Genomic DNA, 26,766 nt, shown 5'->3' on the forward strand with positions numbered 1-26,766 from the left:
CCCACTTAAGAGCATTCTTGATTATGCAAGAAAGCTATTTTAATCACATCTCAGCCCCTGAGTAACTTGTCTTTTTCATTTTCAGGATGATAGAATCAGGCGCAGGTGAAGCACTGCTGGTGCACACTGAAGCGTGACGGCAATCCTGGGAACACCTGTACGATCATGAGATGTGAGCCACACTAGCCACTATTTTCCCCGACCACTGTCAGTCACACAATCTAGCAGAAATTCTCTTAAAAATGAAGTGAGATGCTGCCTCAAAAAAAAAAAAAAAAAAAAAAACACTGATGCCATTTGTTGTCAATGACAGACTTCCAGCTGTCGACTAGAAATTAAAATGAGAACAAAACTATTCCCACATGAGACTGACACTTTCCATTACCTGAAGGATTTTACAATGAGATCAGTTATTAACATATGTGATTTCTTGAAATTGTGTTAACAATGGAAATACGTGTATTATGCACTTACCTAGTATGTTCTCACTGATCAACAACTAATGCAACTACATGATGTATGAGCAAACATTCACTCACAGTGTCAGACACAGCAATGTTAAATGTAAATTCCAAGTCGGGGATGAACTCCCAGTGGAACTGTTGGACATGTCTAGAGTTGGACTGTCTAACATTGTCTGTATCAGCAATGCTGGGGCACACTTAAATAGCAGACTGATGGAATTCTAACTCCTTATGAAGGACTGTGCTATTGTGACGATATGGGGAAATCAGTCAGGGTGGGAACTGGGGTGAGAGGAATCCCAGACTCCACAGAACTGTGAGAGGAATCCCAGACTCCACAGAACTGTACCATCAAATTCAAAATTTAAAATAAAAATTAAAAAATATAAAATAAATATGCACAAATATGATTCAGTTAAAAGTAAATGAAATATTAATTATCTGCTTACAAGTTATAGTCTCATATATTTGCAACAAATATTTATCAGAGGTCTAATTTACCATAGAAGCAAGACTGTATCATTACTCTAAAACAGAAAGAAAATTAACATGGCAAATTCTTAAACCATTTTAGAGATATGACTTCCTTTTTTCCCGTTACAAGGGAACAGATCCTATTTATATAACTCTCAAAATCTTCATAGTAACCACCTAGATAACAGTGTTAACAAATGTAATTCTTGCTTCTTATATTTCTGAAGAAATGCCTGGTTTCACATACACACACACACACCCCAACTGACCCTTCGCAAATTTCAAAACAATTACTTTAACTGAACAAACCTCTGAAGTTCTGAAGTAGTACACTAAATGCTATTAACTTCACAGCTGAAGATAAATTGAAGCATGAAAGAGGCTTAATGAGAATTGTTCTTATCCAAATCAAACCAGCCGGTAAATACCATAAAATCATTCATTTCTAAGGCAGGAATCTTAAGGGAAAATGTTTCAGAATGAGAAATAATGTCTTCCTTAATAAATGCCCATGAAAGTTTACACAATATAACTTTGTCAGAATATTCCAGAAAAAAAAACAACCAAAAGCAAATCCAGCCTCCTCCTTGTATGATCCACCCATTCTGTGCACTCACCTTTGTAGTTCGCTGAGCCCCCTGGTAGATGGAAGACCTGGGTTTTGCCTTAGGAAGTTTTGTTTTAAATTGAGATGAGTGAGGTCCTGGCTGTAGAAGAGGTTGGCAGGCAGGTGTTCTAAGCTACAGCACGAGAGGTCCACAGAGCTAATGCGCTGGGATGCAACCTAGAGGGAAATGAAAACACAATTCAATTTTAATATCCTCTTCTCCTAAAACTACTTCCTATGCATAGAAATAAGAAAACTCCAATTGGGAGCACGACACTCTATACAGGTAACCACGACACTCTATACAGGTAACCACTGGTGGTTCAAAAACATCCATAGGCTATTCACTTAGTACAAAAAGGAGCCAAGTGCCATAAAAGTCTCCTGCTAGAGGATGTTTCTGGAACCTAGCCTAGGAGGCAGATTCTCAAGAGCACAGATCATTCCATCAGGTTTGTTGGGGACACAGGTCTTCAATGTCTAAGTTTTATTCTTGAAAATATCCATGCTAAGAAAATGTAACTTTCAGTAACACAAGATTTTAGAATACAGAAAGATGCTGAAATCCAAACTGAATCTCTGAAAGCCTTTGTATATAATGATTTAAAACAATACACAAAAATGATAGTACCTATCAATTGTCTCATCCCTATCTTTAATAAATGCAGTATGGTATAACCAGATTCCTTCACACACATGTTACAAACTTCTTGGTTGTCTCTTCACAGTATCAGTTGAGACGCTTAAAAACTTGTGCTTTGTCTCAACGTAAAACTTAACTAAACACCTACTGAGATGTACAATGCCTTTCTGGCTTAATGATTCTCACCATGGCCAGGATCCCAGGGCTACAGACCAACAATGCACACTGTGAACAGAAAATGCTGGGCAGCCTGCACTTCTCTGATGCTCTCTTAAGTACTCCTGTATTGCAATGCCAGCTAGTGCCAAGGCACATGGCTTCAGCTCTACTGTGACACACAGGGTACCTCCTCTCCTCACAGAGGCTGTGGGAATACAGGGATTCTCTCACTTTAACACAGAAACATCCCTTCTGATCTGTCACCAACATAATGGTCTTTTCTATAACCCCTGGTTTCTCTACCCTGATTATAGAAGGCAGCAAGACACAAATTCTTGGGAGTGTGGCTCTGGGCTTAAGGCATGTAGACGCACATTTTAACACCACCACTGACAGACAGAAATAACCAACTTCCAGTTTTCTCACATGTGTAACAGGCATAAAAAGGGTACCAATCTCATGCCTGGCATACAGAAATATTTACTGAATGCAAAGATTAACTTATTATTATCACTAACATCATTACAATGAATACTAGTTCAAACAGAATGATTCACATTTTATAGCTGTTGTAATTCTCCTGATGCCAAAAATATAGAGGTAAATCTACATAAAAAATAACACTAATGGTTATATTGATAATCTATTTGAGGCCAGAGAGAAGCTACAGCATACAAAGGAAAGCTAAAAGATCCAAGTGTGAAAAGAACTGGACAGTGTCCATCTTCAGTGAGCTCAGGAGGAAGGCTAAGTTCATATTTTAGCAATTCAGCTTTCATTGGCTTTTCACCATTCCACAAACATGAGCCCATTCATATATTGGGAGATCAGGATACCAGGCCGAATAAATATTCGGAGGAAGCAGGGTTTGCACTGGGTTGCAGCTCACCTGGTGTGACCACCAAAAAGGTGTTGTGGCATCTAGGTATGGGACGAACAGTGAGGCTGAACTGCATGATGGGGAATGGGTGAGAGCCTTCAGCCCTGATGCGTAAGCACAGAGGACAATGGGATTTGGGCAGCGGGAGCAGTGCAAGTGTTGGCAGTCCTTGGCTCCCTGTAGCTCCCGAGCTATCTGCCTGCCTGTACTCACATTTTAACTTACTGTTTTTAGTACTTGGGGAGAAAAGTGAGAATAATAAAGACGACTTATTATGAGAAACATACAATTGGTTTCCTCTTTGTACCTTTGAAAAGGACTCAGCTGCTGTGTCAGCAAGTCACAGCTGGTAGTTTTCACTGAAGAGCAAGCAAATCCTTTCAGCTAGAGTGCTTTTTCCCTCTCTGTGATGGGATCCTGGCATGCCCAGGTTGGTCTTGGTGGAAGCACTTCATTCTCCCATTTTGTTGCCAGGGCAGGGGACTGGGTAATGGAGCAGCTAATGGTAGCTCTCATGGTCACCTTGGCAGCACATTGCCCTGTGGTCACCACGGCATGCTGAGTTGATGTTCACATTACCCATGTCCCCAGGTCTGCCACAGCTCCCTCACAACTGCTCTCAGCCTTGTTAATGTGGTTCCCTCTCACCTGTCTAGAATAGAATCAGAAAGAAAGAAAAAAGGAAGCAACACATCCTGACAGTTAATCATTTTCTCTTAGTTGTCCAAAGGGAGTATTTAGTGTGATGCTTCAGTTGGCCTGTAATCTGTCTTCCTCAAGGCAGTTTCCACATGAAAGAGTCCAGGACCCACTCTCCAGCAAAAAGCATTGAGGGCTGTACCAAGCGCCAGCACGAAATATCTGAACAAAACAGAACAACCCTGACCTTGTGGAGCTTACAATGCTCCCCTTTAGATGGCAACTCTCAACACATGATGTTTGTTTTTACCATAACAAATCAGTACAGTTAGGACTTACCCATTTCAAAGATAAAGGCCGCATACTTAAAGCAGCAACAATAATAGAGTCTGAAAGAAGTACCATTAACTCCAAGCCTATGGGTCTAGCACTGAACATAGCTTGGGTCTAGCCCTGAACATAGCTCAGATCTTAGCCAGAAGGAGTTTCCTTAGTTCTCATGATAAAATGACATAACTAGACCAAAGAAAATTACAAGTAGCTCCTTTAGGATGGAGACAAGGCAGTGACAGACAAGAGAAGCAGAGAAGCCCATCTGCACACCAAATACAGATGTCAGAGAAGGGTGAAGCCTGTGGGAGTGACACTCTGTGACATCTTGAGTTCTGTTCACTCCAGTTTCACAGAGCATGTCCAACTGGGTGAGCACCTCATAAAACTTTCAGTTTACAAGGGTGAATGTGGGTGTGGTAGAGTGGGTTTAGAGCCACCACTTGGGAAGCCGACATACCATATCCTAAGGCCTGGGACTGAGTCCCATCCATGCTTCTGATCCACATTTCTACCAATGTGAACGCTGGGACGCAGCAGAAGATAACCCAGGTGCTTCAGCTCTTACGCCACGTGTGACAGATGGGGACAGAGTTCCTGGATTCCGGCTGCCAGGCCTACCCCCAAGTGTCACAATGCATAAAACGGAAGACAGATTAATTTATTGATCAACTGATAGCTCCCTCTCTCTCATTCTGTCATTTTGCCTTTCCAATGAATGAAAATAAATTCTTCTGAATAGGAAAAACCTGTTCCAACCCTTTAAGAAAGAAACTACCCTTGTGGCTTAAAGAGTTAGGCACTATGGAAAGCCTGTATCCTGTGTCAGAGCGCTGGTTTGAGTCCCAGGCCAGCTTCCAGCTCATGTGCCTTGAAGGCAGGGGAGGACCATTCAAACACCTGAGTACCTATCATGTGAAGAAAATGATGGAGTTCCTGGCTCTCAGTTTTGACCTGACTGCCCCCAGCAGCCTTTTGGAATATGAATCAACGATAGAGGATCTCTTAACCTGCCCCACCCTGCCCCCAATCCACATCTCAAATACATTATAAGTCTTCAAAAAAAAGTTTAGAGTATGGAACACTACAGAAACCTAGGAACAAAGTAAGAAAAAAAAAAGCACGAGTTCAAAATCTGCCTCAAATATTCATTACAGAATAGGAATTCCGAAAGTCGCCACAAAAACTAGTGTACTTCTACTATGCCTACGGACATCCAGACAGTGAAAGACACAGCTAGCATCCAAGCATTGGCACAGGAGAACAACACAGGCTTCAGTCTGCAGCTCTGTCCCTGGCTATCACGTGGTATCAATCAACCCTTCTGTTTCGTTCTTAAATGGGACTAAATAGTATCAGCCCTGATAAACTTACTAAGTACCTGTAATCATTTTTCTCATTTTACAAACAGCAGGGGAGGTTCTGTGGACCCCATGTCCCTAGACCAAATACAAATCCTGGAGGATGCTGCTGTGGTGCAATGCGCTAAGCCGCTGTTTGCAGTGCTGGAATTCTGGAGTGCCAATTCCAGTCCAGGTTATCCCGCTTCCAATCCAGCTCCCTGTTCATGAATTTGGGAAAGGACCAGATGATGGTCCAAGTACTTGGGTTTCTATCTCTCAAGTATGAGACCAGGATGGAACTGATGACTCCTTGCTGTGGCCTGGTCCAGTCTTGGTTATTGTGGATATTTAAGGAGTGAATCAGCAGAAGGGAGATCTTTCTCTCTTTGTCCCTGCCTCTCTCTCTGATTCTCTTGCTGTTGCAATATGTAAATCTTTTTTAAAAATACAAATTAGGTGGGATCATGAGGCCTCTCCAGTCCGCCAAGGGTGCACTAACGGCCAAAAAACCAAAATACAAATCTATGGAACAAAGAGCTCAGTGTCTAGGCCAGTGCTTTAGCCTTGAACAGCCATCCAGAGTGTGCTGGAACAGAGACTATTAATGAGCTACCAATTAGTGGGTTCACGCTTTCAATCAGTGTGAGCTAACCATGCATTAGGAAGCCAGTTGTAGTCTGTATTAACAATAAAACAATTTTTTTAAAGGTTGATAAATTAACTGGATTTTTCCCACCTATATACCCTGGGAGAAACATTAACACAAACATGGATCCCAATGACCTGCTCAATGTAGTCTTCAAATGATTTATAAACATATGTGAGAGTGAAGTTCATGTGGCCCTCAAAGTATGTCCAAGGGATACTGCAGAATAAAATAAAATAACAGGAATAATAACATTTTTACTTAATAGCCTTTTATACATTTTTTCCTCTTCAGCTTGACCCTTTCCTAAAAGTAATTTCTTTGCCTCTCCTAAAGACATTTAGGAGAAAAGTGACTTCTATTTTGGGTCAACCTAAGCTGTATCTTTTGGTCTTTCTAAATATTTATTTTTTTTAATTGGAAAGGCAGATTTACAGGGAGGAGAGACTGAGAGAAAGATCTTCCATCTATTGTTTCACCCCCCAAATGGCTGCAATGGTTGGAGCTGAGCTGATTCTAAACCAGAAGCCAGGAGCCTCTTCCAGGTCTCCCACGGGGTACAGGGTCCCAAGGACATGGGCCATGCTCATCGCTTACCCAGGACAAAAGCTGGGAGTTTGATGGAAATTGGAGCAGCTGGACTACAACTGGCATCCATTTGGGATCCTGGCACTTGCAAAAGGGAGAATTAACCAACTGACCCATGACACCAGGCCCGCTAAACTTTATTTCTAAGCCAATATGTCTTTCTATCCCTAACTATCTCCATTACCCTTTAAATCTGTCATGTTCCCTTGCAACAGGACTAAATTCTACATCATACCATTCTTCACTTGATCTTAGCCAAAAGGCCAAGAAGCAATGCATCATACTGTTCTTGATAATTTGCTTACTGGATAACCATTTTTTATAGGCCAAAGGAACTTCAGAGTAATAATATTCATGTGATGTCTGTTAGTTCCCTCTATACAGCAGCAAAATTATGTTTACGTTTATTATACCTGCAGCATGCTCAAAATTAAGCCAGATGACCCTAAAAAGCTTGGTCACAGCAGCTGAAATAGCACAAATAACTCCACTTGTAAGACTGCTGTGAAGTGGCCTTATGAGTCATTATTTGCTGCGGCTCAGTCTGAGTGGCTTGGGAAATTATGCCCCTGGTTACAGGGACAGTCTCTGCGAAGTTACTAGAGCTCCCTAAACAATTTTTAACCTCAAATGACCTACTTTTAGGTTTCACTGCCCACCTCTGCCAAAATGCTTTAAGAAGGAATGAGATGGGGGCATATAATTTAAATCACTGACACACTCTTATACTGTTACTTGTTTCAGTTTTAACTTATCAACGCAACTTGACTCCAGAATTTTTCAATTTTAGCATATGTGCTGCCGAAGCAAGCACTCCAGACCTTTCCACAATGACAGCTTATCTCTTGATCTTGTGCCAATGATCATTTTATAGAATCTGCTTAACAGCAGACACAAAAAGCTTTCTTATAAAATTAATTATAGGGCCCGGCGGCCTAGTGGCCTAGCAGCTTAAGTCCTCGCCTTGAACATGCTGGGATCCCATATGGGTGCCGGTTCTAATCCTGGCAGCTCCATTTCCATCCAGCTCCCTGCTTGTGGCCTGGGAAAGCAGTTGAGGACAGCCCAAAGCCTTGGGACCCTGCACCTGTGTGGGAGACCTGGAGGAGGTTCCTGGATTTTGGCTTCGGATTGGCGCAGCTTTGTCTGTTGTGGTCACTTAGGGAGTGAATCATTGGATGGAATTCCGATCTTCCTTGGTCTGTCCTCCTCTATGTATATCTGACCTTCCAATAAAAATAAATAAATCTCTAACTGCAGAAATAAGTGATGACACTCCAAGAGAAAGAATATTCAAAAGGGAAGCAGAGTGTTGCTTTATCATGATGGGCTATAAAGTGCCAGTTAAAATACAGTTAAGGGATCCAAAAATTAAGGGCCATGGAGAAAAGTGTAGAACAAAATGTCTGACTTGTTGTTCAAGCACAAGACAGTAAGAATCTAGAAAAATCAATACAGAGAAGTAGAGACTAACAGACCTTGCAAAGTATCCCTACCTTCCTTATCCCAAGAGCAGAGAGGTTGAGGATGAGGAATTAGCATCCGTACAGCCATCAAGCTACCCAGAGTGACATGTCTGATAGAACATTCACTAGTTGCCTTGTATGAAGAATGCACTAAACTTTATGCTGCTGAAGACAAGACATCCAAACTATAATTCAATAATGTGCATATACAATGGTTTAATGCACACACAAGGCAAAGAACACAATCCTCCAAGGGCAAGTGTTTGGCACAGAGGTTAACATGCTATGTGAGACAACCACTGTCCTTATTGGAATGCCTGGGTTTCAGTACTAGCTCTGTTTCCAATCCCACTTTCCTGCCAATGTGCATCATGAGAGGTAGCAGGTGATGGGTCCCTGTCACCCACATGGGAGATCTAGACTGAGTTCCAGGTTTCTGGGTTGGACTGGCCCAGACCCAGCTGCTGCAGTCAACTAGTGAATGAACCAAAAGACAGATCTCTGTCTCTCTCCCCCTCTCTCTCCATGCTTTTCAAATGAATTAAAAACAAAACATACAAACAAACAAAAAAAACAGGCAATTCTATTTGTCCTGCGAGCTCACTGTGTAGCCTAATCTGAAAACACCAAGCTGGCACCTCACTCTTGATGAGCCAAAAGTAACTTCACCGGGTCAGAGGAGATGGTGTCAACAGTGTTCCAAAATCACAAATCGTGTCAGTCCAACAGTTATCTTCCCTCCACACACACAGATCCCATTGTGTCTCAGCAACAACAAAAACATGGAACTCAGCATGGGTGGAGAGCATTCTAAACTCAGAGTTCCTTCCTCATTTCCTTATTGGCAAAACACATGTAAACAACCTGCTGGAACGCCACTACCTGAGAACGTCTGAAAGTCCCAGCAGCAATCCCTAAAAGGTGGCACCTCCGCCGCAAAGGACAAGTGAACCATAAAGACACACATCATAACTCGGCTAGTTTAAAATAACTAAGGACAGATACAAATCATTCTATTGTAAGTAAGCTACTTGTTTTGTATGTAAAACAAAATAAATCAATGTTCAAGTTCCAAGTTAATAATGAAGGTCCAATACATTCAACAACTATTCTGCCATCCCTTCCTTTATAAAATTATAACTCAGATCTGCGGATAAAGCAGTTGAAAAAATTTGAACCTCTGGGTTAAAAATATTAACAATTCCCAACATAAATAGGAATGTATTAGGAATTAAATTTTTACATATGTTTGAATTGGTCTTAAAACAACTTAATTTCAAAACCTAAGTAGACTCACAGATCCTGTTAATAATATATGCTATGATCCTAATATAACAATACTTCATCAGTTTCCAAAAGATATTAGAAAATAGTAGCTCTCCACCGAAACTGATTTAATCTGACTTGAATGACTCAGAAGGCATCTAGGATTTCCTGACTATCTCCTGGTCATCATTTCAAAATTAGTGATCACTGCACACTGGCTAGGCTCACTTCTCCTTCACCAACACACTGCAGGGAACTGCTGGCAGACAGACGTTTCTCATCATCCCATTAAGCTGGCTGGATCCTGCTGGCAACTGCAGGTGTAGTACTTAATTAACATGGTCAGTTTCTGTAATTCTCAGTTGCCATTTCAATCTCTAGGCCCTTCATATCACAATGAAACAACCCAATACAATTAAATAAAAAGAGTAAGGCAGCAGCAGAGGGTCCCTCATCTGCAAAATGAAAATGGTAATACCTTCCCAGAGACCCTCCCTTTGGCTGTAGAACTGCTGTCAGCACTCCTCTCACAGGGGTACTGTGACATGCCTCTAAGGACACCTCAGCTGTTGCTACCTCTACAGCATCAACTCAGTAGGATAAATAAATAAGATAAATTGTCATTATTAACAATACCTCATGAAGTCTGAGGAGGTGCTGACTTTACAAATGAATCCTAATCCAGTTTGGACAGAACAGCAAAGGCAGAAGAAATCACAGTCAGACACTTTGTGCTGAGCACATCACTTCTGCAAGTATGTCAACAACTCAGAGCCCCTTCTCCCTAAAATGGCACAAGAAAATGCTCCTTTTAAACATCAGACATCAAAAGCTCAATGATTTTTCCATGTACCTTATTCTTATTTAAAAATTGAGGTCTATTCATCTCCTGTGATCCTTAAGCAGCCTGAAATACAGCCCTGATCTTTCACTATAGGGACTTTCTCTCTCCCCCACTTCAGCCAGTGGCCTGGAGTTAGAATATGGTGGTAAATACCAAGGGTTCCCAATATGACCCACCTACAACCACCAGCCAGTCAACCACTGATCAACACAGATGAACCTGGAGACAAACAATACTTACGAGGTCTGATTTTATAACTCTGGACTTATTATCACCAAGTTCCACTAACTAAACTGGTTTGCCATCCTTTTTTCTTTAGTACACAACTGGGCCAACCTGAAGAGGCTGCACTGAGAAGAGCACTTATTATTAGATAAACACAGGCTGAACATCCCTAATCTGAAAATCCAAACTCCAAACTGCTCGCCAATGCAAAACCTTTGGAACAATGACCTGAAGTCAAAAGCAGAAAATTCCACATCTGATTTCCCATGACACACTGCAATCAAATGCAAGCACACTAGAAAGACTGTGTAAAATCACCTTACTCCACATGTGTAAAGTGACTGTGAGACAAAAATAAATTTCATGTTTTAGACTTGGACCCCATCCTCAAGCTACCACATTACACATACGCAAATATTCCAAAATCCAAAACACTTCTGGTTCCAAGCATTTCAGGTGAGGATGTTTCACATGCATTCCTAACTACAAAAATCCATCACTTCGGTATTCGCATTCAAAATACCGAACCCTGAAATGGGCTTAGAAGGAAACTACTTTTCATTTCATATAGCCAATAAATAATGAGTATTCAACCCCATCTGACAAAAACAAGAGCAATTTACAATACTCCCTTTCCTAAAATTACTTCAGCAGACACCTAAATCAACACCTAAAAATGATGTATTTATTTGAAAGACTTATGAGAACAGAAAGGGAGGAGATATTTAGAGAGATCCTTCATCAGCTGATTCACCCCCAAATGGCAGTGGGCCACACAGAAACCAGGAGCTTCCCCTGGGTCTTGCACATGTGTTTAACAGTCCAAGGATTTGGATCATCTTCCCCTGCATTCCCAAGCACATTAGAGGGAACTGGAAGGGGAAGCAGAGCAGCCAGGACTCAATCCTGGCCCACATGGGAAGCCAGCTTTGCAGATAGCAGCTTAGCCCATTATACCACAATGCTGTCCCCTGAATCAACATCCATATAGGAAAGGCAGATTTACAGAGAGGAGGAGAGACATAGAGAAAGATCTTCTGTCCACTGCTTCACTTCCCAAGTGGCTGCAACAGCCAGAGCTGAGATAATCTGAAGCCAGGAGCCAGGAGTTTCTTCCAGGTCTCTCATATGGGTACAGAGTCTCAAGGCTTTGGGCCATGCTCCACTGCTTTCCCAGGCTACAAGTAGAGAGCTGGATGGAAACGGAGCAGCCAGGACAAAAACTGGTGTCCATATGGGATCCCAGCATATTCAGGGTGAGGATTTAGTCACCAAGCCATCATGCCAGGCCCAATATTCTATTTCTAATATGAATAGAAGATGTGTAAAATGGTAATTATTGCTGTTTATTCTTTCTTTAAAAAAAAAAACAGACATGAAGAACGGTACTGTGGTTATATTCATAAGAGGAGGCCTCCTTCAGGGGCAGATCAGGCTGAATCAGTTCACTTCATCCACTGGCAAATCCGAATGCTGGAACAGAGTGTGGGTCGAGCCAGGTTCGGTCGCGACAAAAGCAGTGCACAACACGGAATCCCAAGACGAGGCTGCCTGGGCTAGATGTGACCGCAGCATCCAACCAGCACATGTGAGAATCAGGAAGGGAGGGGGCAGAGTCGACAGGGGAATAAGGGTTGGTTCCCTTGCTGGACAGCTAGTCCCACTGGAGAGCGTGAGCTGAGATGTGGGTAGTCCGGACTAGGCAGGGCTACACCTGTGCACCTCATGTGGACCAGATCAGGGAAAAATCAGGCTGGGCTGATTATTCCTACTGATGCAATCTACAATTAGATTGGGTGAGGGTTGTTGGAGCTTAGCTACAGCATCAGCTGGCAGAAGTTGGCACTGGGGGCTAGTTCTGTCAAGCTAAACTCTAGAACCACCAAGAGAGTACATAATCTGGGAGTGGGAGTGGCCTGGGAGGGGAGGGAAATAGTGGACTCCTCCCTCTTGGGTTACCACCCCCCCACGGGAGGGCATGAAAACTAGGACAGGGTCTAGGGTGGCTAGACAGATACACAACAACATCCGTGAGGGCTGGAGAGTTGAGCTGGTTAGATGGAACAAGGTTTTAATACCCATTGACATGCATGAGAGCAGAAGGGGATGTGGGACAGACTGGACTAGTCTGCCACACATACTGGCAAACCAGGATGGGGGCTGGCCTGGTGGGGGTTATTGTGGGTCGCTCCAACTAGGCTGCAGCTCCCACTGGTTTATGTGAGGGCCGAGTATGTGCTGGGCAGAACCAGGCTGGACTGCAACCACCCATTGGTTCCAGTGGAAGACAGGGATGGAAACAGAAGCAACCCAGCAATTGCAACGACCAGCTGATCGGGGCAATGGACTGTACCGGGCCCTGTGCTTGCTAGTACACACAAGAATCTGGTCTGGGAACACCTCAGACAAAGTTTCTTTGGGGATCCCCCAAATCGAGCTTCTGGACTCAGAACTCTAACCATCAAAAGACAGAGGACAGAACAAGTCAATCAACCACCTCAGCTATATGCTGGCAATGAAAATATTGGGCAAATGGAGACTCTAAGATGGACTATGTCAATCAGTGGATTCTCCAACAACCTCATCGTGCTCGGAGTGGTGAGAGTGGCAGCAATTCAGAACTGTTGAACTATCAAAACCACTTGAGCAAGACCCTCGGAGCACGCCCCACATCTGGGACCTGGGGTGGGTGGGAGACTGGGTGGGGCTTCTCCCTTAAAATCCCCTTTTACATCAGATATATTAAGGAAACAATATGGAACTAATCGTTTTGCCCATCTTCCTGTAGTGCTTGAACCTTTTACCCTAATTATGTCAAGATTATAAAAAAATAATAATAAATTAAAAAAAAGCAAAAGTATATTAAAAAAAGAGGAGGCCTCCTCTTGACACACACATATATTCACACACAAATACTTGCAGGTGAAATAACAGACATCTGGGGTTCACTGTATAATAGGAGATAGAAGGACTGTGCAGACTGGTCTTAGGTTGACCACTGGGAAGCTGCATTACAGGCATTTAGCATGGTGTTACAATACTATCATCTCTACTTAAAATATCTGACATTTCTGATGTCAAAATCACAACACTAACTTAGTGATCTGAATCCAGGCCTAACGATATGTGAAATAAAAAGACTTTATATTGGAATAATACAGTGTCACAAATGTGACTAAGACTTCTAAATTAAGAATGAGACTGAGGCTACAGATTCACATGAAAGACAAAATCTGACAAGAATTCAGAGGATCAGTCAGCTTGTCTAAAAAGTGGGCCACAGAGATGACAGCCAGGCGTGCCTTGCTAAAGTGCTCCCCACATCCTGACAGGAGCTCTTCTCCAGTCACCGCCCTTCCCCCAGCTCCGCCTTCAGACAGGACTTCTCCTCCAAGCCCTCTGAAGATCCTCTGCATACATGTACCTAAGGCCCTCCGCATACAGCATTGCTGGCATGTTTGCTGTTGATGTAGGCTGAGAATTAGGATCTAAGCAATGGCTCTAGAGTCAATATGGAAATCCTGCCAAGGCAGCTCGCTCGGACTCCTTGGATACTATTCTGGTAAGCAATACTAAACACAAAGTATGTATATAAGACCCTATTCTTGGTAGTACATAACTTCCATAAATTTTCTCAAAAATAACTGAAACAAATTAGAACAAGGATGAACATTTGTCATTGCTAAATCTAAAAACATAAACTGAAAGTGAAAAAGTTGCTTCCCAGCTACTTATCTAATAGTTGTTAATAATAATAATAATAATAATAATAATAATAATAGCAACAGATATTTGGCTCCTTTTGTCTTTCTTTTAAATATTTATTTTACTTGAGTTATGGAGACAAAGAAAAGACATAGAGTTATCTTCCATCTACTGGCTTACTCCCCAAATAGCTGTAGAGCTGGGCCCATCCAAATTGGGAGGCAGGAGCTTCTTCCACATCTCCCACATGGATACAGAGGCCCAAGGAATTTGGATTGGGAGTGGAGTAGCTGAGACTCAAACTAGCACGCCTCTATGCATAACCGTGGCTCCTCCTTTTGTCTTTCTACTCAATGGTAGAGATGGTCATTAAAAAATTTACAACAAGACTCAGATGTTCCTATCTGGCTTTTTTTTTCAGATCCTTATGAAAATAAATTCTCATTTAAATACCAGGATATAAAGTCAATCCATTCAGTGAATGTTTTGTTCCTCAAAGTAGAGGAAAAATAACTGTCTTTATAGTAACCTTGAATGTGACTAAATGGGTAACTTCCTAATACTGACATATGAAGAGGAGCAGAAGACAACTGAAAGTGGAAGCTGGAAGTAAGTAGAAGACCCTTCTACTTACAGCCTTGGCCACCCCAAACTCCCCACAAGCTCCTATTCCCAAATATACTGAGTCGCATCCTCTTTCCAACATCCCCAACCTACTATCCCTGGACGGATGCTGTACTAAAGAAAAAAACATGATTAGAAAAATAAGTCTTCATTTATGATGTTTAAAGAAAAGTATAGCCATAATTTATATAGAAATCATATCCAACTGGGGAGTTTCTTCATGATTTGCCTTTATGACTCATTTGTTCTTTAAAAGTCCCTAGCCATAAGAACTTCTTAAAATTTCTGAATTCCCTCTATCAGATTTTTAAGACTAGAGAAAGATCAAAAAAAAAAAAAAAAAAAAAAAAAGACTAGAGAAAGATACTATATTTAAAATCTGCAATTACTAAAATATGTTACTCTCTATTCCCTGCATCTAATGTTTAAAGTTGTTGCCATTTTAGGAGCAACAGAGGGCAGAACAGAGGCTCAATAGGCTAATCTAATCCTGTCTGCTAGCACCAGCATCCCAAATGGGTATTGGTTTGTATCCCAACTGCTTCATTTCCGATTCAGCTCCATGCCTGTAGCATGGGAAAGTCCTGGGGACCGTGCACACACATCAGACACCAGGAGAAATCTCCCAGTTTCAAATCAGTTTAGCTCTGGCCACTGTGGGCATTTGGAAGAGAGGCAGAGGATGGAAGAACTTGCCCTATCCTTCTCTCTTAAATCTGCCTTTCAAATAAAAAATAAATAAATGCACGAACAATAAAAGATAACTTACTCAGATATACTAAGGACAAATTCTCCTTATACTTCTGAAAACAACCATACAGACAGCTAAGAGTTCAAAGTGGTCAGTCAATGGTGATGACATTAAGAATGATGGTCTTATAAACAGACACACGAACTATTCACTGACTTACTTTGTGCCAGTTTAAGTTCATTATATACATATTTCACATAAGCCTTGAAAGGAATGATTATTATTCCCCTCATCAAATGAAACAGCTGACTTTAAAAACCTAAATATTGTAACATAGCTAGTAGAAGTCATGTCTACCAACTCTGAAAATCAAACTCAACTCTTACAATATATAGCCATTCCAAACATTCAAACCATTTCTGAAAGTTTTTTTTCTTACCCACCTTAGTCAGCCATAATGAACTAAAGTAATAAAACAAAGCCCCACTTCCTTTTGTATGCTGTGTATATTGCTACGTGTATATGAGTGTAAATTATCTTGTACCTGCTCCATGTCAATACCTTATTTTTATTTTTCACTTTATTAGAAAGGCAGAGAGAGAGAGAACTTACCCTATTATTTCACTCCCTAGATGCCCATGATTGCTGGGGTGGGGTCGGACAGAGGCCAGGAGTCAAAACTGAATGCAGTTGTCTCAGCCATCACCTACCTATTAGTGCATATTGTCTATAGAATCAGAAGCACAGCTGGGGCTTGAACCCAATACGGGGTGCAAGGCACTCTAATAGGGGTGCAAGGCATGCCAAGCACAATCTTCACTGCTGCTCCACTGGCCAATCCCGAAACATTTTCTAATGACAATACAAGAACTAATGCAATGGAGGCAGCATCAACACTGCTCTACCTGACTGCCATCATCACTGCTAAGGTGTCACGGATCTCCCAAGATTCTCTATCACCTCCAGCTGAAAACATGAGAATCAAGGTTCCCGCAATCAGAACGCTGGTCTCATTACAGATATCAGCTACTCAGGAACAGGAAAAGTACTACTCAAGCCAACAATGGACACTGACAATCACAGGTAACAAGTCTGGAATCAACATGTTCACACTCGACTCCAGAGACATTTCTAAGTCTTGCCCTTTACTTCCTCATCCTCTCTCAGAACAGAGGCTCAGAGAAGTCAACTTCCTCCCCACAGAACTCTCTCCTTCCACTACACTTTCAAATAAGATAATTCTTTCACTGAAGTTTTAGTTCAAATATCCCCACCTTAGAAAGTTATACCCAACCAACCATTCTGAAACTCTATACTTTTTTTTTCTTTAACATTTTTTAATTTTTTTTTTTAAATTCATTAATTACATTGCATTATGCAACACAGTTTCATAGGTACTGGGATTCTCCCCACCCCTCCCACCATGGTGGATTCCTCCACCTTGTTGCATAACCACAGCTCAAGTTCAGTTGAGATTCCCCCATTGCAAGCGTATACCAAACATAGAGTCCATCATCTTATTGTCCAGTCAAATTCAACGGCTTCTTAGGTATACCCTCTCTGGTCTGAAGACAGAGCCAGCAGAGTATCATCCCGATCAATTAAAAACTCCAACATACCATCAGCACAAATTTACATCATTATGGAATTAATTGACATAGTAATGAGTAACCAATATGTTAAAAGTAAATGCGAGTTCTTAACCACCTTCTGTGACCATCTCATTGACATTTCAATTTTAGTTTATACACAACATATAACAAACCTAACATAACATGTTATACATAACATCGTGTCATCTTAAATTAAGGCAAACATGTGGTATTTAACCTTTTGGGATTGGCTCATTTCCCTTAGCATTATGGTTTCCAGTTTGGCCCATTTGGCCACAAAGAACTGCATTTTGTTTTTTTTTAATCGCTGAGTAGTATTCCATGGAGTAGATGAACCATAGCTTTCTTATCCAATCGTCTGCTGATGGGCATTTTGGCTGCTTCCATGTTTTTGCAATTACTGATTGTGCTGCTATGAACATAGGGAAACTCTATACTTTTTAAAAGATTTATCTATGGTTTCATAATTAGGTACACAAATCCTGTACATACTAGCATAATCTCTGAATAAAGCAGTGCGTAGACAATTAACTGACTGCTTTGAACCCATACTCTACTTAAAATCCAACATGTAAGTCTGCAAGAAAAGTGTCATTGTTCCCATTTTCTCCTGTAAGGTGGCTGCCCCATACATCTGGAAACAACTCTGCCTATAAAGTTGATAGAATCTTCCAAGTCCTCTCTAAGAGGCAACAGGCAGAGTTTTTGGCTCAGGTAGAACTGATGCTCCTAATGTCACATCACTGCAGAATGGGTAACTTGACCATTCAAATGTGGCCAGCTCTGCAAAAAGACTTTGTACACATCATTCTCTAATTTTCTGTTATCTATTTTACACTGTTTTTCTATTACTTACTCACAGGACAAATCATGATATCACACAACAATATGAATTCAGTGAACTTGGGTTACACATTAGATTATAAATTCAAAAACAGGACAGCAAATTCTGTTGTAATATTCCTATGCCCTAGAGAGGTGTACTCATTTCAAAAACATACATAAAACCAAGGTAGGTACTGCAAACCACCCATCATTTTACACATAATTCTACAAATAACATATGAAACACCAGCTCTTATTCAATAGGTGAAATATCAGCATTTTAAAAATTTTATTTATTGTATTATTCTGCTTTGAATTACACACACAAACACACAAAGGCATATTACTTCATGAACATGGTGGTTTTAGTTAATTAAGGGAATCTGAAATGGCCCAAGAGATAGAATCACATAAAAGGAAGAAAAAAAGTGAAAGGAGATGCCATGATCTCTTCTCTATTTTATTTACAGACACAATGAAACAGGGACGGAAACAGATATCTTCCATCTGCTAAGATTAGACTGCTTAAAATGAGACAAAGACGGGAAATTTGTAGCAATTCTCTGGGTATTCTGTGGTTTTGTAGTTGTTCTACCTTGGGTTAGCCCCTTAAATCTTTGACTCCTCGTTGTTACCTGTAACCCTAAAGTTGTAATGATGATTTATGCAGTGAATTCTTTAAAGTAACAACAATCTGGAAAATAAAAAACAGTACTTAAAAGCTGTTTTTAGCTTTTAAAAAACTAAAAAATTGTTAGCCATGGGAAATACCCTCAAAAAAAAAAAAAAAAAAAGCATGTAAATCTCTATTTTGAGTGGAGCAGAAAAACGCTCAGAGCCAGCATCCAGCCGAACAGACGCTGCATAAGCGCCCGCTTACCTTGGAGACTTGCCGCAGCCACCGTAAGTACTCTGTGAAAGTATCAAAGCAGATGTAGTAAGTCTGGCTTTGGGGTCCAGAGGAGCTAAATGCTAAACAGTGCTGGTGCTTTTTCACTTCTTCAACCTAAAAAAACAGAGAGGGAAAACAAGTAAGAGCAGCATCGGACACATTTCACCAACTTCACCTTGAAGCAGTGAGTCAACACAGATTTGCATCTTTCCCTATATATGTTCCTCTGGTTACTGAAAATAACCAAGTTCTTGTATCTGACCAACCACTTTTCATTACTAGGAAGCCAAAAAAAGGGGAGCTGCATCTTCATCAGATTTCCCCATCAGAGTGAAATTCACTTCTTCCTGTTTTAAAGTCGATGCAAACTTTTCTTCTCCCCCCTTTTCCCTGCTCTGAACCCTCATAACAGGATGCTAAGATATTTACTTCATTAGGAAGGTTTTTACTTAAGAATTTTTGCTTATGGGACTTATTCATATTCTGCGCTGAGGCTTTCCATAGGAAGTCTTTCAAGCATGTTAAGTGCGTCAAAAAATTTAATGTGAAATTAACTCAAAATAAAACTCCACCATGAGAACTTCTAAGTCTTAATAGTATAGTAACAGAAAATTCTAATTTACACTCCCAGTAAATTCTACACATGGAGAAAATATAAATAAAATAATGTATTACACAAACTCCTTTATCTCATTTACAAAGATGATCATAAACTGTCATGAAGTGTAAAAAAGATTTTATAGAAGACAGAAATCACACAGACAATATTCTTGCACAAACATACAATCACATTGGAATTCAATTTTTAAAAACTAATTTAAGAGGCCAAAGTCCTGGTGTTGCAGGTAAAGCTGCTACCAGGGATGCTGTCATTCTATGTGGGTGCTGGTTTGAGTCCCAGCTGTTCCAGTTGCAATTCAGTTGCCTGCTAACACACCTTGGAAAGCAGCAGAAGATACTTCTAGTCCTGTATCCACCTGGGAGACCAGATGAGGCTCCTGGCTTCCGCCTGACCCAGCACCAGCTGTTATGGCCACTTGGGAACTGAATCAGCTGATGGGAGAGCCCACTCTATCTCTCTCTCTGTAATCCTTTCAGATAACTGAATTCGTCTTTCCAAAAATCAATGTAAAAATCCATGTATGTTCAGAATACTAACAATATACTTCTAAGTAAACAATTTTTAAATCTACACGCTCCGAAACAGAGGTCTAAAATGAAACGATAATCAAACTTCCAAAAAACTTAGAACAATTGTAAAAAAGTGATATGAGAAATGTAATGACAGTTACATGAAGGAAAAGTTAAATTTTTAAATATGCAGCACATATTGAGGAAAAATTTGAAATAAAAAAACTGAGTAAATCCCAGTATAAATGATAAAATCAGAAATTACTGAAATAAAAAACAAACATGCAACAAAGAACAAAACCAAAACAACAGGTCATTAGTGGCTAAGCTTGTCTCAGCACGGAAACCCAACGCCTGCAACAGCAGCACTCCGTTTCTAAATGGGCAATCAGCAGATGGTGGCCCAAGTGCTTAGGGTCCTGCAATCTCCAGGAGACCTGGACGGAGCTCTGGACTCCTGGCGTTAGACCAGCCACAGCTCTGGCCATTGCAGCCCTTTCAGTAGCAAACCAGTGGCGGAACAGCGATCTGTTTGTGTCTCTGTATCTTTAATTCTGCTTTTCAAATAAATTAATCTTAACAGAAGACAAGTACCTGCTACTTCTGTCTAACACTGTACGAGAGCCCTACAGGTAAAAAAGGAAGATGCTGCCACGCCATCATCTGACATATGATCCCAATACTAAAAGGAATCTGTAGGATGCCATTAAAGAACACAAGAAATTTCAGCACAGTGGTTGTATACAAGTTCAGTAGTCAAAATTCACTTTCATTGTTATATATCCTATTATTTCTCAAGGAGGTCATTATGTTTGGCTGTATGATAATTGTTGCAATTAGGAAATAGGAAATTAGGTCTTAGAAATATAGAAAAGTAGGTAAGGTTGTTGGTGGGTAGTACTATTGGCTTAAAGGACAGTAATGGAGAGTAAAAACAACATGCAAAGCTCTTCAAGGCCCAACGCTCTGCATGTTATTTTTACTCTCAGTCCCTCTCCTAACCTTATTAGTTTTTTCCATATTTCTAAGATCTGTTGCAATTAGCATGGAATCATACATAACTAGTTCTGGCTCTGTGTCACTTCTATCTCCAAATATACAAAAACCAGAGAATGACTCTCCAAAGCACCAAAGAGGCTGTATGTCCCAAGCGTTGGAATGATAAAACAGCACAGGAGTGGACACTTGGCCTACTAGTTAAGACGCCCGCCTCTCTATGGCCCACGTCAGAGTACAGTTTCAGTACCCTGTCCTGTTACCTGACTGTTACTTCCTGCTAATGTAGACCTTGTGAGGCAGCACTGATGTGGCTAATAATCAGGTTCTTGTAAGCCATACAGATTAGATTATATATTACACACCCGGCCCTGGTTTTGGCTGCCAGCCTATTCTGGGGCTACCACTGCAGGTAATAGCGAGTGGTTCTATGAATGGGAGCTCATCTTTTCCTCAACAATAATCAATAAAGAAAATTTAAAAATAAAATAAAAGCCATCAGCAGGATGGTTTCTTGTGCAGATATGTAAAAAAAGGAATTCCAAAAAAAAATTCTCACAGTGAAGAACAGCTGTTAAATGTCACTAGGAACTGGGGAGGCAGGGTGCACTATGGCATAACTTCAGACTATTTCAGCTGATATGTTGACAGTTGAACAATTTGACCATCAAAACATTCCTACAAATTGCCAAATGTACTTTGGGCATAGAAACTCTGTTGCAAATTATTCCATAAAAAATTTCTTGCATATCAGGAGATATAACAACACAAAACTATGTCAACAGCATTGTTTGTAACAATAAAAAACTGGAAGCAACCCAAATGTCCATCAATAGGAAAATTACTTAAATGATGTAATGTTTATATAGTGGAACATTATACAGAAATGAAAACCACATGAGTAACATGGAATCATATTATGAAATATAATATTGGAAGAAAAGAATTTGATCAAGGGGGCCACATGCAGTACGATTCCAAGAATTCTGAAATCTTACTGGGTTGGTGAAGATCCATGTACAAATTCCATGTGATCATTCTCACTAATTCACTCCATAAAAACTATCCGAAGAAATCTGGCACCCAGTAGACCACCCAATGTAGTGCATACGGACAGGGCAATGCGTGCAATGACAGCAGCAGTAGCAGTACGACTCTGGAAAAGCCACAGTTCAGCACACTAAGGGTGTTTCTAGGGTGCTTTGGACAACACACAATAAGCTCCAGTTGTACTACTGCTAATACACATATGCCTGCAAAAAAAAATCATACCTAATAAACTAGGCCAGTCCTGTCTGCCTAAAGGTGTTATTTGCCTGTTAAAGCCAGTCTGCAGATAATTTCACAAATGCCTTGTCAAATAGTGAAAATTTAAAATGCAATAATGTTTCAAGACTACCAGGTGGTATACTTGTTTCTAATAAGGTAAATAGTGCCTTTATTTTACCTTATCAAGAAATTATATGTCAGTGTTTAAAACATGATATAGTAAAATAGGTGGAGTGTTTTTAAGAGCAAAAAAGTGAATTTATGAGACTTCACAATGTAAGCAAATTTCAATAAACTGTATTATCTTAAAATTGCTAAATTTTGGGGGCTGGTGGTAGTGCCAGGATTCCATATGGGCACCAGACAACCCACTTTCGATTCTGCTCCCTGCTAATGTACCTGGGAAAGCAGTGGAAGACAGCCCAAGCCCTTGTGTCCTGACATTCGTATAGCAACCCAGATGAAGCTTGAGGCTTCTGGAACAGCCATTACAGTCATCTGGGAAGGGAACCAGTGGACGGAAGAGTCCATGTATACATCCATCTGTCCTTCTCCCTCCGTAATTCTGCCTTTCAAATAAATAAGTCTTAAAAGAAAGCTGAATTATAAAAGATTTAAAAGCTGCAAAATGAATAAAAACACATCTACCAAATTGTTCAACAATTAAAACTGAAAGCTTTAGCAATAAATTCATGTTATTTGAAAATGTAAACTAACAGTTATGCTCTGCATTAATCTGATACCGCAACAATTGCATGTACGTTATGACCAAGCTATTACACATCTTATCTGACATCTTTTTTTTTTTTTTTTTTTTTTTAAGATTTATTTTGGGCCTGACATGATGGCCAAGCGGCTAAAGTCCTCACCTTGAACGTGCCGGGATCCCATATGGGCGCCGGCTCTAATCCCAGCAGCCCTGCTTCCCATCCAGCTCCCTGCTTGTGGCCTGGGAAAGCAGTCGAGGACGGCCCAAAGCTTTGGGACTCTGCGCCCACGTGGGAGACCCGGAAGAGGTTCCTGGTTCCCGGCTTCGGATTGGCGCAACACCGGCCGTTGCGGCTCACTTGGGGAGTGAATCATTGGATGGAAGATCTTCCTATCTGTCTCTCCTCCTCTATGTATATCCGACTTTGTAATAAGAATAAATAAATTAAAAAAAAGATTTATTTACTTTTATTGGAAAGTCAGATACACGAGAGGAGGACAGACAGAGAGGAAGATCTTCCATCTGCTGATTCGCTACTCAAATGGCCACAAAGGCTGCAGCTAGGCCTATCTGAAGCCAGTAGCCAGGAGTCTTTTCCAGGTCTCCCACACAGGTGCAGGGTCCCTAGGCACTGGACCATTCTCGACTGCTTTCCCAGGCCAAAAGCAGGGAGCTGGATGGGAAGCTGGGCCACTGGGACATGAACTGGCGCCTATATAGGATCTCACTGTGTGCAAGGCGAGAACTTAAGCCACTAGGCTACCACAATGGACCCTTCTTCATTTATTAATTTAAAAGAAAGAGTAGGAGGGGGAGGAGTCTATTCATTCTTTGTCTTTAATAGAATAGATTGAAAACAAGGAACAGACAAACATTAATTAAATCTCATTATCTCAAAAATGTAATATTTTGGCCTAACTTGGTCAACAGGTTTTAAAGATTCAGTTATTCGATGCAGAACAGATTTGACAAGGTCTGCTTATAAGAAGAGGAAGCGAGTAGCCTCCAATTCACTCGATAGAAGCATACTCAGTAACAGGCCTGGGAAACAGGCCAGGTCCCCAGCAGTGAATGCAAATGCCAATTCTAACTAGATCTGGCCTTATCTGAACATCCCACATGCTTTCCTGCCTCAGCCTCTCTGAAAATACAATCTTTTTGATCATCTTCTTCATGTGTCAAAAATATTTCACCCTTCACTGTCTACTGTAATTATTACTTTTCATCATATAATATCCACAAAACAATCTCTGCACTAATCTCTCACGGTATTCCCTCATTTCTGCACCTCTCTTTAAAAAAAATTTTTATTTTTGTTGTAAATTCAGATATATAGACAGGAGGAGAGACAGAGAGGAAGATCTTTCATACAATGATTCACTCTCCAAGCAGCCACAACAACTGGAACTGCACTGATCTGAATCCAGCAGCCAGGAGCCTCCTCCGGGTCTCCTATACAGGTACAGGGTCCCCAGGCTTTTGGCTATCCTCCACTTGCCTTCCCAGGCCACAAGCAGGGAGCAAGATGGGAAGCGGGGCTGCTGGGATTAGAACCAGCATGCACATGGAATCTCGGTGCATATGAGGCGAGAACTGTAGCCACTAGGCTACCACACTGAGCCCTCATTTCTGCACCTCTCTTATAGCAGACACTGTTGTGTCCATCCCTCACCTCTTGATACCAACTAACCTATCCAAAAGCAGGGATGAGGACTTCCTGTTTAAGTGTGTCTGGGGTGCCAAGCACAGTGCCTCCCTCAGATGCCAACTAACAAATAATGATATTGATTTGCCTGCAAATGTCTAGTATCCTAGAGATAGAATGTTGACCTAACACAATATTAAACATTGAATATGCACTTTTAATGATGATTTAAGGTGGTAGTACTGATGACTAATTTCCAGTAGCACATCCAAAGGACAAACTCTTAAGTATCAACCACTAACTCAAGGCTCAGAACAAAGTTTACACAGCAATGGTTTCAAAATGAATGACTACATAATTTTGAAAATTATCAAGTTTTAGCCATCTTTGGATTAGTACACATAATAACAGAAAGGAAAGCAATTTAATCTTTGCTATTTATTTAACAGTAAGGACTAGTTTAGACTGGATGAAGAATGAGCATGCCACATAGCAGGTGGATGACAAAACCTCTAGAACAAATCAGAGACTTGTCAATTGTAAAAGGTTTACTTTAACAGAATTAGACTTATTATTTGTACTTTAGATTTTTCTCCGGTCTACTTTCTCATGCCTATTTGTGTGTGTGTGTGTGTGTGTGTTTGGGAAGGGATGAGGTGTGGTTGGGGAAGTGTGAGGAGGGAATAGCGAAGTATTTAACAACTTCTCAATTTCTCACAACATATTTTCTCATTGCAGTCTTTGTTCCTATTCATCCACAGATTATCTCATTTAAATACTGGGATATATTGACATGTTATAATGGTGCTACTCTTATAAATGTTTGGAGTTTATAATTAAATCTGGCACAGGAAAGAATAACTTCCCAAACAATTTGAATTTCTATATTTTATCAATAAAGAAAGGCAGCCAAAAATAAGAGATTTATTGGTTATATCACATATTTTCTCTGAAATGAGTTCCATATCAGGTTCAAAATATATGACCACACCCAGTTATACACTAAAAATGTGAATTTCACCTATCACTTCACACAAAAAAGAGGTAAGGAAAATGTGACCAGACGTGAGTTTGAGAGTCTCCCCATGGTAATCACGCCGGAATGTTCCTCAGGTCAGGAACTAAGGATCAGTATTCTCTACTACAAAATATAAGCTCAACATTCCAAAACATGTCCACTTAGAAATCAAGGATTTCTGATCCACGCTCTAAAATGTAACAATGAAATGCTAGTCGCTCTATTGTCTCTATACTAGGTCAAGTGAATGCACTCATGAAGGAAGATGGACAGAACCTCACAAGAGCCAACCGCATCATCTCCCACAGCTCCACCAATCAAAGCTGCTGTGGTAGAGCACAACAACAGAGCAATATTTAAGATAATTATAAACCATCTGCACCTCCTTATCATAGAAGCAGCTCAAGCATCCTTACTGATGTTGGGAAATCTGCAAGAGTTTGTTTTTCACTTACTTTTCCACCTATAAGTGGAAGAACATGCATCTTTCCGGTTAGGCTGTCTTTCACAGACGACACTATCAAGCAGGTCCCACACAGGATGACTTGGCGTCTTGTCCACCGGTTCACCGGAAGCTGCATTTTGCCTTTCCGGACATTATACATTCCTGAGAGTTGAATCCGTTCAGAGCTACTGGTACTGTGAGGCTTTCCTAAAACACAAGAAAACAAGACATTTTAAAAAGTGAGCCTTCTTTTTCCCTTTATCTGGACATGTGATAAACTAATTAGACTAGGGTAGGTCTACAGGGTGACAATCTAATTTACCGCTGAGTTGCAGTAATGCATTATAGTTATGACTATGATATGTACTCCACAAACACACCCTTCAACTCTAACAGGCGATTTTAGCTCCACTTGTTGCCTTTTTTAACTCATTCAGTGTCCTTCACAATTCACTTCTATTTAAAGGATGAATTCAGGATTTTTATTGAAGTCTAGAAGTAGGTACAGCAATCAGAAAACATTACAGAACAAGAAAACAGCATCTGACACTGACTATTTAAACAAACTAGTCAATTAGCTGCTATTTTTCCTTGTACCAATATTCAATTTATATTTACGACGAAAAAGA

General features: G+C 40.7%; 1 protein-coding gene across 1 annotated transcript in view; it reads right to left on the minus strand.

Annotated features, from left to right (window-relative positions):
* PHLPP1 (PH domain and leucine rich repeat protein phosphatase 1) overlaps positions 1–26,766 on the minus strand; it is a 196,696-nt gene that overhangs the window by 78,880 nt on the left and 91,050 nt on the right. Inside the window, exons 2-4 of the mRNA XM_004579662.2 lie at positions 26,148–26,344; positions 18,913–19,038; positions 1,556–1,722 (exon numbers count right to left, since the gene is read on the minus strand). Of these exons, the coding sequence (XP_004579719.2) occupies positions 1,556–1,722; positions 18,913–19,038; positions 26,148–26,344 (490 nt within the window). The remainder of the gene's footprint in view (positions 1–1,555; positions 1,723–18,912; positions 19,039–26,147; positions 26,345–26,766) is intronic.

This window comes from Ochotona princeps, chromosome 18 (genome assembly GCF_030435755.1).
Source record: "Ochotona princeps isolate mOchPri1 chromosome 18, mOchPri1.hap1, whole genome shotgun sequence".
In the NCBI taxonomy this organism is placed as follows: Eukaryota; Metazoa; Chordata; class Mammalia; order Lagomorpha; family Ochotonidae; genus Ochotona; species Ochotona princeps.